Below are 15,248 nucleotides of genomic sequence, written 5' to 3'. Positions count from 1 at the left end.
TGAGTCATAGATGTGCCTCTCAGTGCTTTTAATGTCATCAAAATGCAATTAATGTCACGCAAAAGGATGTAGGGGTGTTGATTGGTCGTTGCAGGTCCCTCTGCTCAGGATTCAGTTGTTCTACTGTAGAATAAGGAGGGCACTTCCACCTGACAAAACCTGACGTGGGTCAAGCTGGTTTTCTGGTTCTTTGTTATTCATGAAATGTTGAATTTCTTGATGCTTGAATAGTCCAGGCACGAGGTTTGAGACCTTGAACTTTTGCCTTTTTCTCTGCTAGCTTACTAAACTCTCTCTGTACATATAAAGAGTCTGAGCTTTTTAGCTTTTCAGCTTTGATTAATAAGCTCAAAGAATGTAACAGACTCCATAAACCGTCCTGCAATATTTACCACGTCTCTGAGCTTACGCGCTTTTAGCCATCTTACGTTATTCTTCTAGGAAACATGAGACTCTTTGCACTGTGTCACAAGTTACCCTTCTTTAAACAAAGCACGTATCTGAGGACTTTACAGACTCCTGGGGGAGCTGTGTAAAATTTCATAAAGAAAAAGTCATTTATGTAGTTCTGTGACTTATTCCCATCCAGATGTTTTAGTCTCGTTCATAACCTGAGCCTTAGATCTTTCATACTCCACTTTGCTTTCCTGAATACGCCTGTCTAAGGAGCGGTTGTAGTTGCTGCTTGAACACATACGGTGTCTGCATGTTACAGGGCATGGATGCAGAGCTCACAGCACGTAGTCCTCAACATCATCTATAATGTTAGGTTAGAACGGTGCCTTAGATTAAGATTTAGTGTGGGTTGTTTGTTTTGTTTTTTTATTGTTTCACAGTCAACTAAGAAAGCTTCTCCTTACCTCGGCCTCGACAATCATTCTACTCAACAAGGGCAACTTTGTGAATATGAATATTTCTCTAGACGTTTTACTAACAATGCCCTGTCCACATATTACATTTGTACTGTAAATATATCTAAAGTTTACTGAGATACTGACTGTTAAAACAATAAAGCCTTGCAAAAATATAATTTTTCCATTTCTTGCTGTGAAGAGGAAAAAAGGGGCTTCATATCAGTTTGTTTTTATTCATGTTTTGCATTTAATGTCACTCATTAAGAATACATGAGCACTTTATATTTCAGTATCGGCTAATCTAAACAGTTTTGAAATTCTCATTTTCTATTTGTGCATTCAGAGATGTAACAGATTATTAATCAAAGCTGGTATGTATTAGCAGCAGGAAGCATGTTAAAGCATTTTTTCCCCCAAAAGATTCCAGTAAGCCACTGAAAAGACTTTTGTCTCAATAGGCTCTACAAAATCCTGTATTAGATATATAGTGCACATCACAAACCCACAAAGAAAATACGTCACGTTAGTATCCAATCCCTGACTCTGTAACAAGCTGCAGTTATGTTTATATAGATAAATGAAAGTTAATTGACATAGCCTGTAGTTTGGCAACCTTGCAATCAGAAGTTTCATCAAACTGACAGTTTTATGCTATTTTTATTTATTTTTTTGTCAAAAAGTCAGTTTAGGTGTTAACTCCACATCATTAAATTCTCAGATGCACAACAGTTTGCACATTTTACAGCTTCTTAGCACAGTCGGGGCAATAAATGTGCTCTCCATTGATGACAAAGCGCTTGTTGGCCAAGGAGAGGGAGCACTTCTTGCAATTGAAGCAGTACTCGTGCCAGGACAATCCCTCATAGTTGACCACATTGGTGCCGTGGCCAAACCCTGCACAGAGACACATGATTTTTTTTTTTTTTTACAAAAAAAAAAGTGTTAACATAAAGCATAAAGGCCAAAACATGTAATACATGATCTTACCGTTTGAGACCAAAACAAAATGTAAGAGCCGAAGGATTAAATTTAAAAGGGGAAATTGCGTAAGGAGGGAAAAGCTCCCTATCATTGGCACTAATCTCCATTTAAATCCAAGTGCTTATTCATTCATTAGTCATTTATTATGCCTGCCAGAAGACAAATTTTAATATTTTTGCTTGTTCAGCTGACCTGCTGTGTGCTGCCTGGACAAATTGAAGTTGTGCTGAAAGTTTATTGGAAGTAATTAAATGGTTGTCTGCCAGAGATGAAAACAAAGTGTTGCCAGATGGTATGCCCTTTTCTTGCTCTCAGATACAAAAATGTCTAACTATATAACACAGTACTTCTAAACCTTACTCCAAACAACGTTGGTCTTAAATCAGTGAGAAACAACATGAAGAAAGTACGCAAAACATTTTTATAACATTTTTTAAAATTAGTCCTAGCGCATTTAAGACAACAAAACAAAAGACAAATGATGATGCTTCCCTGACCTGTTATTGGGTTCTTGCAGCCATGGCACTTCTTGGCCACGTCAGTCTTGTAGCAGTCCACGCAGTAAATGTTGTCCTCGTGAGAAGTGAAGCGAGTTCCTGCCAGAGATTTATGGCAGGTTTTGCACACGAAACACTCGGAGTGCCATGGCTGGTCCTGGTAGCTGATCCCTCCAGAGGTGATGGGCTTGGAAAGGCAGATATTTTGATTTTGGTGTCAAACACAATGGGATGATAACTAAATGTAGAGAATGATAAAGTCTGTGCTTGTACCTGCTTGCAGTGGAAGCATTTCTTGGCAAACTTCTTTTCGTGGCAGGGAGAACAGTAGATGTCCTCACCCTTGGCCAGGAAACTCTGTGTCCGGATTGGCTGCTTGCACTCAATGCAGGTGAAGCATTCCTCATGCCACACCTTGTTCTTGTACTCCACGTTCTGAGATCCTGAGTAACAAGATGATTGAAAACAAATAATCTGGGCTGAAAATTTGCTTAGTCTATAACGAGGAGGGACATTATGTATATATATTTATCAGTGCCCTGTCTGATATTATCATATGTACTATCATTACTGTTCCATCTCTTCGCTAAAGGTTCATGCTACCTTGTTGTGTCTGAGTGAATTTTTAAAATTAAAGAATTCATTACATCCTATAACTTTTGCCGTGTTTATTAAAGTGTTGTTGTTGTATGCACAAAATAATGTTCTATAGAAAAATTATTACCTACAGTAATAATGTCATGAACACTTTTCAGAGAGAAAAGGTGTGTATATGGTGCAAACCCACCTGGCATGACCACCTTGTAGCAGCCCTGGCAGCGATTGCCATCCTCTCGGGAGCTACACTTGCCACACATTATCTTCCCATCATCCCGAGCGCTGAATGCCTCACTGGCCAGTGACTTGTAGCACTTGGCACAGCGGAAACAGTCCTCATGCCAGTAGCGGTTCTTGTGGTGCAGCTCCTGAGGGGAAAAAGCAGGGGTGGGGAGGTGAGCAGAGGTGCCCTCACTAAGTCCTCATGCAGACCTCATTAAAATGGAGTTTGTTTACTCATCATGTGGACTGAGGCTCAGGGGCCGAATAGAGAACAAACCTATGTGACCGGCATAAAAGTGGTAATGAAGTGAAGTAGGATGTGGTGAGCCATGAAGGAGTTAGAGGTCTGAGAGGGTGGAAATGCGCAATGAAGTATATAAGCTCCATTATTAGGAATGACACATCTTTTCACACAGTTAACTGCCTGTGGCCGAGTACTGAGAGCATTTTCAAGGCAGAAGTCGGTGCTTTATAATAGCCAGACCTCAAGTTAAAGCCAGAGAGCACTCTGAACATATAGTGCATACAGTTAGGTCCACAATTATTTGGACAAGCAGCAAGGTCAAGCAAATATTGCCTTCAAAGGATTTTGAGGAAGTTGTTAGGAACAATCCCGTATGTCAGGTTATTTTAGTTTGTCCAGTTACTTTAAGACCCTGTGAATAAAATTGGCTGTTACACCTAAACTGTTTATAATTTAGTTAAAAGCCTTGAATTAAAGCTGACAGTCTGCACTTCAGTCACGTTCACTCAAAAGCCTCAATGACGATTTACATCTACAAAAGGCATTTTAAAATTTAGATAGCTGCCACCCAGGGTCTACTCAGCATAGCTGATGTGAAAATGGCCTATACGTAGATCAGAAGTCTCCTTTCTCTACAAAATGACCTTTAAAATGTTTTTATTTTGTCCTTGGAATCTGCGAGGAATATCTAGAAAGCTTCAGAAACCCTAATCCATTTTAGGATCTTTGCATTTAACCAAATAAAAGTACAACTATTAAGTATAATAGCGTTTAGGATATATTAATTTGTGTAAGAAATCTTTACATTACACTCAAAGTTTAAACAAAAAGAAAATCATTCTTTTCCATCCACACTATTTTCACCTTGGAGTCAGCACCAATGGGGCGTCTGCACTCTGCGCACGTATTGGCGCAGAGCTTATCAAAGCACTTGGTGCACACGTGCTTGTCATCCTTCTTCACATACTTCTTGCCATGCAGATTGTCACGGCAGTAGTAGCAGTCAAAGCGATCAGTCATGGTGGAGGTTAGATAACTCCTGGGACCTGTGAGGAGACGAGAGGAGAAGAGTGTCACTGAATGTGTGCAGAGAATCTGCTCTCCACGTTTAGGTCTGCCTACATGGCAGGATGTTTCCTTGTAGCACCAGCAGGGGGCACTGTTGCATTTTCTACAGCCATGGAATCACCATATGAAGCATTCTGAACCCCTTATAGTGGCAGCTCAGAATGAGCATTTAAGAGCAAACAAATGAGTAAGTTTGAAGTTGCTTATATTGACAGGTTGAATATACGCAACAATACATTCCACCCACATATATGCATATATACATCTGACCTCTTAACCTAAAAAAAATAGATGCTGAATTTAGATTTAGTCTTCAGTGGAAAGATGTATATGTTTTTTCTGCTTTCCCACTGAGACACTATGACATGTGGCTCTAACAGCAGCATACCAAACTGATGAGAGAAGTGTGAGTGAGGTAAAAAAGCAGCCCACAGATGTCTACTTGTTGATTGCATGTTTCCTGGCCTGTAGACTTTTTTATCAAGCTCTCCCTGGAAAGCTTATTTTTAGACCATTCGACTCATTCCCTTCACCCCCTCCACCTCAAAGCTGTCTCCCCAGAGACCCGGCCCACATTCGATCTTTTGTCTTGCGTTTTGGCCGGGTCACTTTATTAGATGATATTGTAAACACTGTTTTGGAGTGGCTTTGCCACTTTATCGGTCAACATTCCTGCATTCCTATCACAGTCGACATCCAGTGGGAGTAATTTTCTGGAATAAATAGTTATTCATAAGGTGGACAAATAAGCTCTATCTAGATCACTTTAAAAGCTTATCTGGAAACCAGAAAGGGTAGCTGAACAGTCTGTGAACTTCAGCAAAATTGATTTATTTGGATACACAGATATCATTTTAATCTGATGCAACAGCAGCTATGGAGGAAACAATGCAGGGTATGACAATTGTCCCAGTAACCATAGGAGCAAAGAAAACATTTATGCAGGGAGCTATTTAAGTAAGATGTGGTATAAAAAAAAAGCCACGTGAAAGAGATGCGAGGTATGTGGTGTGCTCTGCTCTGCAGCTGTGCTCGAGGGATAAAGACTGGACTGGGGACTGAGCAGTGACACGCCCTACTCCACCTAAACTCACCCCCTTGTAGCATTTCATGGCAAAACCCCCCTTCAGTCCAACACAGTCAACCTTGTCAAATCACACACAGTACACATTACTAAGCCCAGCAAGCCCAGAGATCTATTTTAGACTTGGACACTCTATTTAAAGTCCATTGACCTTCCAAAGTGGACAAATGTAGATGGATGCAGACTGATGACTGCTGGGACTATGCAGCTATTGTGGCTCCAGCTGACACATTTCCAGTACTTTAATCTGCTGTTGCAAACAGCGTGACAGCTGCCCCCTGTCAAACAGCCGTGATGTACAATGATGCTCAGCTGTGGTGGGAGAGGTGTATACCACTGTGCTCCCTTCGGGGAGGAGTCCTCTTTAGTGGGAAAGGTCACAGTGAGACCACTTCAAGAAGTGAGTCAAACACTGGACAGACTGAATATCAGCCGAAATAATATCTGTTGAAGTGTTCTGTTCTTTGCCTCTGATTCTAACATTCCTTAAAGAAGGCCTACTGAAAATGTTCCCATGTTCATGCAAAAGTGTTATAGAGGTAAAGGTGCATGGCAATAACAATTTCCAAAATTTCAAAATAGGCCCCTGAACACTTTTAAACAGTCACTACATAATTGAACATCCAAACATTGTAATATTAAACCACAAATCCATAGTACAACATGGCCTTTTCATGATGATACAATATAATGAGGAGTTATTGGGTCTATTAAGTTATTTTACTGCAGAAAAATACAAAATTCTCCATAGTGTAAGTAGATGTAACTATATATATAGTTATATATGCTATTTAACAATCACAAACCCGTGCTCTAAAATGAGAGTTGTGAGTTGCATCATGGCTTTTTAAACACTGTTTCAATAAATACTGAATACTATATTCATGCAGAAGGTAAAATTCAATGCAGGACTGTTGTGTTCATCTGCATCAGCTTCAGCTAGGTAAAATAAACTGGCATACTTATCATATAGTACAATTGACTAAAATTTATTAAATGCTTTTTCTGTGGATATATATATATATATATATATATACATTTCATCAAAAGTAAATAAAGTACAGGGAATATTTGAGCTTTAATTGTGTTAATTTATTCATCCACCTTGTGAAGTGAAAAAAAGTTCCTTGAATTCAAGTTGTTTTGTTTTTTTTATACATGCTATTCCCTGGTTTTGTTTTGATCCAAAGGGAAATGTTATATCTGTATCAGAACTTTAGTGAAGTTTTTGATTAAAAATTAAACTACCACCCGAAGATGTTAAAACTGATCATTTAAAAATAGCCTATTCATATTACAGGTGAGGTTGTTTCACACATCAAGAAAATCTCAGTGGACCTGCTCCGTTTTTCTGACAACAATCAGAAGAAAACACACTGACTTCACTATCTGAAAACAGATCTGTTCTTCTTACCTGTTACAAAAACATTTTGCACCAGATTAGAAAAAACAAAAAAACAGGCAAAACGTTTTTACCTGAGTGTCTGTAGGTCATGTTTGCGTTCCAGAAAGGCCAAAAAGAAGAACAAGAAAAGAAAGACAAAACAGGGTCAGTAGCATCCACAGAGGGTCAAACCTGGAGACCACACATCTTGTCAAGAAATGGGGGGCTGTATATACCCCTTTGTGACCCGACCCCAAATCCAAATCCAACCTTCACCCCTTCTGTCCTTTTTAGGGAATGCATTAGAGAATAGATGGATGAGAGAGAGAGAGAGTATGATGCAGAGATTAGGTGATGCAGATTGGATTCCTCTGCTGTAACATCAGCAGGTGAAAAAAAACAGGAAAACACAGACTGGGGGGTTTGAATGATGACCATGAGGGATAACAGATACTCCCACTGCCCTGACTTTAAATGTTTTGTAAGACTCTTCAGAAGATGTACAGCTGATATGTGGGATAATTCAAAGGGATGACTCACAAGAGGAACAAGTTGATATTGATTGAGCTGAGGAGGGAAGCTGTTTAGTGGAGAGTTATATAAGGATCTCCTCTTATATATTCATGAGTTGATGCTATGGAAAAAAACTAGTGGGGTTTGAAGAATAGAAAAAAATGAAGCCAAGAGTGCTGAATTCTTTCTCTGTTATCTTGTTGATTCAGATTTCAGGAAAGAATATTGTATTTAAATCCAGAGGAAACACCCACTCATTCCTCACTAATACTCTTGCCAAAACAAATTCTCCTCATGCAATTACAATACTTAACCCAGACCAACAACTGAAACAGAAACATTTGTTATTATTAACAAAACATGAGGCCAAAATGATTAGATATTATTTTACAGAAACAACAGACAAGTTCCCAAGTCATCAGTAGAAAAAAACCCTTCTGGTTAGCAAACAGCAGATATGGAACAGTATTATCAATTATTTGGAGATACCTATTTGACCACCGGATCAATCAGTATATCAAATATAACTAATATGTTCACATTTCTTTAGCTCTGATATGGTCTATGAAAACTCCTTAAGGTAAATACCTGTATCAAAATGTTCCACTATGTTAGCCAGTTGTTTTGCAGGTCGTCTACAACATATTTTTATAACAATTTTAAAGAAACTACCTGTATGCTGTTCCCTAAAACAAAGATATAAAAGCATTAAGAGTAAATTAAAACAGTAAAGGTGTGTTCTAGCGTTTGACCTAATGTTATGTAGGAAATAAGCTTCCTTACATTCAGTTAACTTCCACTGTTTCTACTAATACCAGAAACATTATGGTCACCATCATCTTGTTTTCTCATCATCTTGTCAACTCAAATGCAGAACTACAGAAAGCACTTTCTTCTGATTCATTCAAGCTTTTAGACCCAGTTTAAAGCCAGAAATATAAGACCACGATGAAAATTAAAGGAAACTGAAAGCCCACAGACTAACAGAAAGTAAAATCTAATGAGTTGGGAACCATAAAACTCTCTATTTACTCCCTAACCAGTGTATAGAAAAGAAAATGTCCTATGTTGCTCACAAAACACATCTAAATATACACACAAACTAGTGAGTGTGTGTCTGTGTGCTTGTGCCACACTGTTTAAAGGGCATCTGGTTGTAATTACAGATTCGATTTGGTCCATTACCATAGAACACAATATTACATTTGTTCTCTTTTATAATCTGTCACGCAATTACTGCAAACCCACAGAGACTAATCAATATGTCGGGAGGCGCCACGACTCCCAAGCCTATAAAAATCTCCAGTAGATGGTCTGCTCAGGAAATCTGTTACTTCTCAGTTTATTTGCATACTTAACTTTAAGTCTTGTTTCAGATTATTATGTGATTATTATTATATGATATTAGTCTTTATCTCTTTATCTGCACTGCAATGCCTTCCTCTCATTGTTGCCTTGACTTCATGTGAATTTTGATCATAAGGGGTGGGGCAAACTGGAAAGGTCACAGTCTAACAGTTTGATAAACTGGATAACTGATAATGGAATAGTTATGATGGCGTGGTAAATGGTGGATTTTTTTGTCTTTCTCTTATTATTTTTTAACCAGTAGAGGTCCATTATTAAGGTACACACTCTGTCATTTAGAAGGTTTTACACATCAGGACATAATAGAAAAATTACCTCATCCAGATATTACCAGATATTAAAATGTAAATTTCCTTACATAGGTAAAACCTCAAATGAAGAACAACACATGACATAGTATACATCCACGTTTCATTAACTTGCAGAACTACCTGCAATAAGTTAAAGTAATTGTTTTCTGCATGACCTTATCAATCTCTCACATCATTGTGGAGGAATTTTGTCCCACTTTTCTGTACAACATTGCTTCAGTTCATTTGCAGGTCTTTTAATGTCTCACCGCAGCATTTCAGTCCGGTTGAGGTCTGGACTTTGACTGGGCTTTTGCAACACCATGATTCTTTTGTTTTTCAGTCATTCTGCTGTATATTTGTTCCTCTGCTTGGGATCGTTGGCCTGCTGCCTGCCCCAATTTAGGTCAAAATTCAGCTGTCAGACACATGGCTGACAACCGAATTCAAACATCACCCTCTGCCACCTTGCTCGACAGTTGGTATGAGGTATTTGTGCTGACATGCTTTTTGGTTTTCTCCAAACATGGTGTTCTGCATTATGGCCACATCTCCAATTTAGTACCACCTGTCCAAAGGGCATTGTTCTATAAGACTTGTAGCCTGTTCAGATACAGCTTTTCAAACCTAAAATGCTAACAGAGTCTGAGATGTAGCACTTTGGTTTTTGGTGGTTATTTTGCAGTTTCTCTGAGCATCGCAAAGCCTGACAGTATGAAAATGACCTCATAACCCTTCCCAGACTGACGGGCAGTAACAATTGCTTCTTTGAGATCATTGCTGATGTCTTTCCTCCTAGGCATCCCATTAAGACACAACTGAACGCTCCAGAACAGCAAACTGCCAAAATCTCTGCTGTTATAGATGTGCTCACATTTACTGATGATCAGTGATTCAAGTGCATTTGATTAAAAGTACCTGGCTGCTACTTATCCTTTTTTGGGAAACCCAAATAACCCCTGATCAGCTGACTTACTAAAATATGTTCCAAATAAGAAAATCCTGGTTGGTGATGTAATAAATTTGCCATTTTTACATTTAGAGAAAAAAGGAGGACAAAGGCTGTAAAGTCATTCACACTGCTAATGGAAACAGACAGTAATACAGGCAGTAATATGCCCTCTCACACAGTGTGTGTACTTTTGAAACTGCTCCTGTTGTGAGACGCAATGAATTTGATGAATTTTTAGGTGGAGGTTTCAAGCTCATTATCTAACACCTCTCTAAGCTGGCAGCGCTGAGAAACAGGAAACCTGGCCTGTACTTCCTGAATAATAGCAAGTCATTCAGGGTGACTGACATAGGCAGCCACCCTCATTCTCATTGTTGCCAACAGCAACAAAACCCTTGTCTATTTGTCTGAGAGCTCATTTCTCAACATGACCTCGTGTCCTGGACATCTCAGTGTCTCAGTCACCCTCCAAATCTGGTTAGTGGGCAGACAGCCTGAGCCACACTATCTTTGTCAGGGGAACAGTGACTCACCAAACACACACAGAAACACACACACAGCGACATAGCACACCAACCATTTGTTCATGTACAGAGCTGTGTTACAAGATGGACATAAGGTCAGGATGAGACTGCAAGACCCAAACACGCCGAGGTCAAATATATTCCAACGAAAAAACCACAAGGGATGGTCGATCAACACAGTAACACTCTTGTTAAACTAATATATCTTATATGTGAGTGTTGCTAACAAACACACGTGCACACAGTCACGCACTATAACTTTCAGACTAAAGCTAAAAGTTAGTTTCCATGGTGCTCATTGCTCTCACATGGCTCAAGCCTCTAAACATAAAGAACTTATTTCTTTCTGCTGATACATGGAGCGATAGTTTGCAGAGAAGAAGAAATCCAGTTGTGTACTTGACAATGGATTCAATATTTAATTAATGATAGAAAGTAAAGGTGAAATATATCATAAAAGTCCCCTGTCAGTTTCTGTGGTTCGGTCAGTGTTCTGGTTGTCAGATTAATACAATGCTATACTTGTACGTACAAAATAATGTCAAAGCGCGAAAGGGTACCATTTATTTTTTAAATTTCATAGTCTTTATCCTACTTCTACAGGCCAAATCACACCATGATCTATGTCATTTGTTGAATAATGATAATGAGTGTTGAATTAACATGAAATAAAGTCATACTTTCCAAATTGCATGACTTTTCACTCAGTTGCATTTAACTGACGGCTATAGCAGTTGTATAAAAGCATATACAGAACATAAATATAGCTATTTGAATCTGTTGAACTCAGTCCCACATCATGCTTGTGTAATGACTGTAAACTGGCACATTTTGCGCACTTGTGCACTTAATTGCACATAACTTTAATATTCAGCAGTGTAAATTTGCTCTTTTTTGTGTTGATATTGAACTTGTATATAAAAGACCGTATAACAACATGATCTGTCCTTTCAAAAGGATAAAGAATCCCTGTCATATTTTTCTCAGCGATTTTCTGTTTGTTTGTTTTTCGTGTGGCTAAAGAGGGAAAATAAAGGAGGACTAGTACATCTACACAGAGCACAGAGAGGATATTACTTCCTCTCAGCGGGGTCGGCCCACACAGATAAACAAGCAGCATTGCCTATTTAGGTTCTGGGCTGGTGAGAGCGCTGTTTCATGCGTTTCATCAACTTAGTCATCAGCACTCAGGCACAACCTCTTTGTTTGTCTCTCTCTTCACTCTGTTTACACATATGAAAGAAATGATGGAACTTCCCTCTTAACTAAAGTATGTCTCTGTCAGGATAAACTGCTGTCTAAGTGTGGCAGATGTTGATGGAAAGGTACCCTCAGAGGCACTGAGACATAGCACTTTAAATGTATATCAATCATATATCACATATCAGGCTTTGTAAATGAATAATCTGTCACTCTCTGCTTGGATGTGTACACTGCTTTGATGCTGATTTTACTAAAAGTTAAAAAAAGAAAAAAGACTTAGACAGGAGGAACATATAACCATGTGAAAAAGTCTTTTCAGTTTGAAACTGGGTTAATTTATGTCCCATTTAAGTACAAAGTTTTTATGGATTTTGAAGGATGGTGAAGTCATACTGGAAACACAAAAAGGTCCAGTGTTCCAAAGAAAAAGCTGTAATCTCCAGGTCTCTTTAATGACATCATGCATTTGGTTTGGCAGCTGCCCAAACGGGAAGGGAGGAGATGGTAAGCTGGTTTATGTTGTAACAGTTTATGGCCACCCATCATACCTTTGGGTTTTGCTCTTCATTATACAAACAAAAACTTATCTGTAGCACATATATGTCAGTACAAACCGCTACTAGATTTCTAATCCAAAGCAATATTCTTGCAACTATTCTTATCAGTGTAAATGAGTTATATCCAGATATTATATAGTATATAAGAGTTCCTCACAGATTACCTTAGAATTAGTTAATTTGCTAATAAACGTAAGCATAAGCATATATCTATAAACATACGGAATACATAAAAGAACATTTTCTTCTTCATTTAAATATATGGGGACTGACGCCCCAAACAAAGCGCATCACCTGTTGCGTGCCATAGTGCATGAAATAGGCAGCAGATTTCAGAGTAATTCAAGCATGTTACATATTTCCACACGGACCCTTTGCGTCATTAACTTAAATGTCTGAAATGTCCGTCCGATAAGGAAGAAAAGTAACAATTACGCATTTTAAGTAAGTAAGTTTTTGGCACAAACATCCTTGTGATAAACCGCTCCTTGTTTCACATAAACTAAAGCGAACTTTAGCAGCTGCCTAATAATGTGCTGCGGTTTGGACTCACCTTTGCAATGCGTAAAGATGAGCGCCTTTCACTCTACGCCAGCAGTGCGTCCAGTGGGTTTGGCCGAGAGGTGAAATCTGCTGAGGCGACGAGGCTTTAAAGACAGGGGGAGCAAAGGAAAAAAAAAAGTTGAGGACATCAGCCAAACCTCTGTAAGGGCTCATAAACAATGACCTCAGCCAGGAATTTACAAGCCCTCTTAGCGAAGTTCTCATCGGTCCTGCAGTCAAGACAAACGAATCGTTTATCATTTATCTGCATCAACGAGCACTGACACTTTTACATTCATTAGTGAGTGTCACGGCAGGTCTGCGCTACAGGAAACCTGTGGTATGAGATTATTAACGCTCGCTACATTTTTTCTTTTCATTTTTTCATCCTACAAAAAAAAAATAGCCTGACTTGTTAACTTCACACACTTTTTGTCCCACTTCTGTGCTGGCCTCACTTGCCTCCTTCTTTGGTAATGAATAGACGAATAACATCAAGATGACTCATTCTAAAACTCAAAGTAAATACTTGCAGCTTGCAAGCTTAAGCCCGAAAGTTCTTCCAGCACAATTACAAAGTGATGATTAAATGCTGAAAAGGTGCTGCTCTTATGTAACGCAGATGGCACCTTTTATAGCCGTAACCGCCAATGCATCATCGCTCGAACTTCATCCATATCCATCCACTGAGAAACACCAGGCCTGTGAAAAAGATGACTGATGATCCATTTGTTTGTAAAGTCGGCGAAGATTTGGCGGAAGGATTTAATGGTCAGAAGGTCCTACTTGTCGTTTTAAAGGCTGTCATGGTTAGTCAAACACCTGGCATAAATACAGATTCATTCATTCAGCTCATTGCCTACGCCAAAAAACCCATTATATCTATTTATTTCCAGCCATATGCATCTGCATGCGTGCCTACTTAATAATAAGCCGCTAACTGCAAACACGTCACATTACTGTAAGCACACAGCAACTGTTGTGACATAAGAGCCACAACATTGATTAGAGCCATGTGTTCAGGTTGTGTAGGTCCTTGCAAACCTTGTCATAAATGTATGAATTCAAAGGTGCACAGGGAGAAAAAATGTCTTCTGCAGAGCATCAAACTTTCTCTGATATTGTTATATAATTTACCATGATTTTTTACAAAATAAAATAAAAGTAATTTGCAGTTATTTGTCTTCAAAAATCAAATACGCCAACTCATGTGAGGAATGTATGAAATGTAAACAGCTCTCAAGTCAAGCCTGAACCAAAGTGGTCCTGTAAAATTACCATTTCCTCTGTGGACTGTAAATCCAGTCCACAGAGGTACAGACATTCTTGAGCACACTGGAGGGAGTTGTTCCCATATTAGGAGCACGTTACCTGATATCTGGCACAAATCATGCCCCAGGAGAGTTAAATGCCATCAGTCCTGGCAGGTTAAGATCCAGACTTTACACTCACACCACTTTTCTTTTAAAAATTGTTAGTGTTTAGTTTAGTTTTTTGCCTTTAGCTCTATACTACCTAAGACTAATGAATCAATTCAGGTCATCAGTCACATGTAATGAATATAAAAATATGATCAAACTGGAAAAAATGGAGATCATTGAACAAGAACATGAAGGTGACCTGGATTTTAAAGCCCATCTCAGAAACTTAATATCACACTGGCAGCGGTGGCATGGTGGTTAGCTCTGTTGCCTCACTGTTGCCTGGGTATGAATCTACCATCTTCCAGGTTGGGCCTTGGTAGGCTCCAGCACCCCCACAACCCTGAATGGGATAAGCAGAAGAGAATGGATGGATAGTATCACACTGGATTAAAGGTTAAGGAGGCTTTTAACTAAGGCTCAGTATAAAATCCAACCCTTTAATCTATCCCAGATTTAGGTTTAAGGAAATGATTAATGTGCTCTTCAAACTTTTAAATTACAATTGCTTAAAATAGAGTAGTCTCCTTGTAAGAGGCTGTGTATGTCTACAAGCTGTAAGCAGTAGGAGAAAAGAGTGATTCCTGTACTCTTAGTTATTTTTTAATAACTTCCAGAGGCAAGAAAATTAAAACAATGTATATTTTTCTACCATCTTGCAACCCTGACTCTAGAGTTGGGAATGCAAACTAGATAATTTTTTTAATTTATTCCTCTCTAAAATATCTGAAATCGCATTGGATGTCAGCTCAGACTACCTGTCAGACTTCTAACGCCATTAATATTATAAACCGATTATTACACTGTAAGAAAATCCCTTCTCTGATTCATTCAACTCAAATGAAATCACTTCTGGCACTAAACTCATTTCATGTTTCTCAGGATGGGATGATCTCAAGAGTTCACGGCTTCATTCTTTTAAAGCCCAGACATCCACAATAAATAA

The 15,248-nt window shown here is 38.8% G+C and overlaps 1 protein-coding gene across 1 annotated transcript; it reads right to left on the bottom strand.

Moving 5' to 3' along the window:
- Window positions 1-1,492: 1,492 nt before the first annotated feature.
- Window positions 1,493-13,117, bottom strand: fhl1a (four and a half LIM domains 1a). The gene is made up of 6 exons (XM_063494912.1): window positions 12,892-13,117; window positions 4,260-4,441; window positions 3,120-3,297; window positions 2,606-2,775; window positions 2,333-2,519; window positions 1,493-1,748 (listed from the first exon to the last, which is right to left on the bottom strand). Exons 2-6 carry the CDS (start codon window positions 4,413-4,415, stop codon window positions 1,594-1,596), a joined length of 846 nt encoding a protein of 281 aa, XP_063350982.1. The 5' UTR covers window positions 4,416-4,441; window positions 12,892-13,117; the 3' UTR covers window positions 1,493-1,593.
- Between the last annotated feature and the right edge of the window lie 2,131 nt (window positions 13,118-15,248).

Source organism: Pelmatolapia mariae, linkage group LG2, assembly GCF_036321145.2.
Source record: "Pelmatolapia mariae isolate MD_Pm_ZW linkage group LG2, Pm_UMD_F_2, whole genome shotgun sequence".
NCBI classification, from domain to species: domain Eukaryota; kingdom Metazoa; phylum Chordata; class Actinopteri; order Cichliformes; family Cichlidae; genus Pelmatolapia; species Pelmatolapia mariae.
This window is presented reverse-complemented; position numbering and strand designations above follow the sequence as displayed.

Bases quoted from the DNA above. Each gene is read 5' to 3' on its own strand.
- fhl1a (XM_063494912.1), bottom strand. From the start codon at position 4,415: ATGACTGATCGCTTTGACTGCTACTACTGCCGTGACAATCTGCATGGC. The intron at 3,298-4,259 runs GTGAAAATAGTG...TTTTCCCCTCAG, and splicing joins CCATTGGTGCTGACTCCAAG to GAGCTGCACCACAAGAACCG. The intron at 1,749-2,332 runs GTCAGGGAAGCA...GTCTCTGTGCAG, and splicing joins CTGCAAGAACCCAATAACAG to GGTTTGGCCACGGCACCAAT.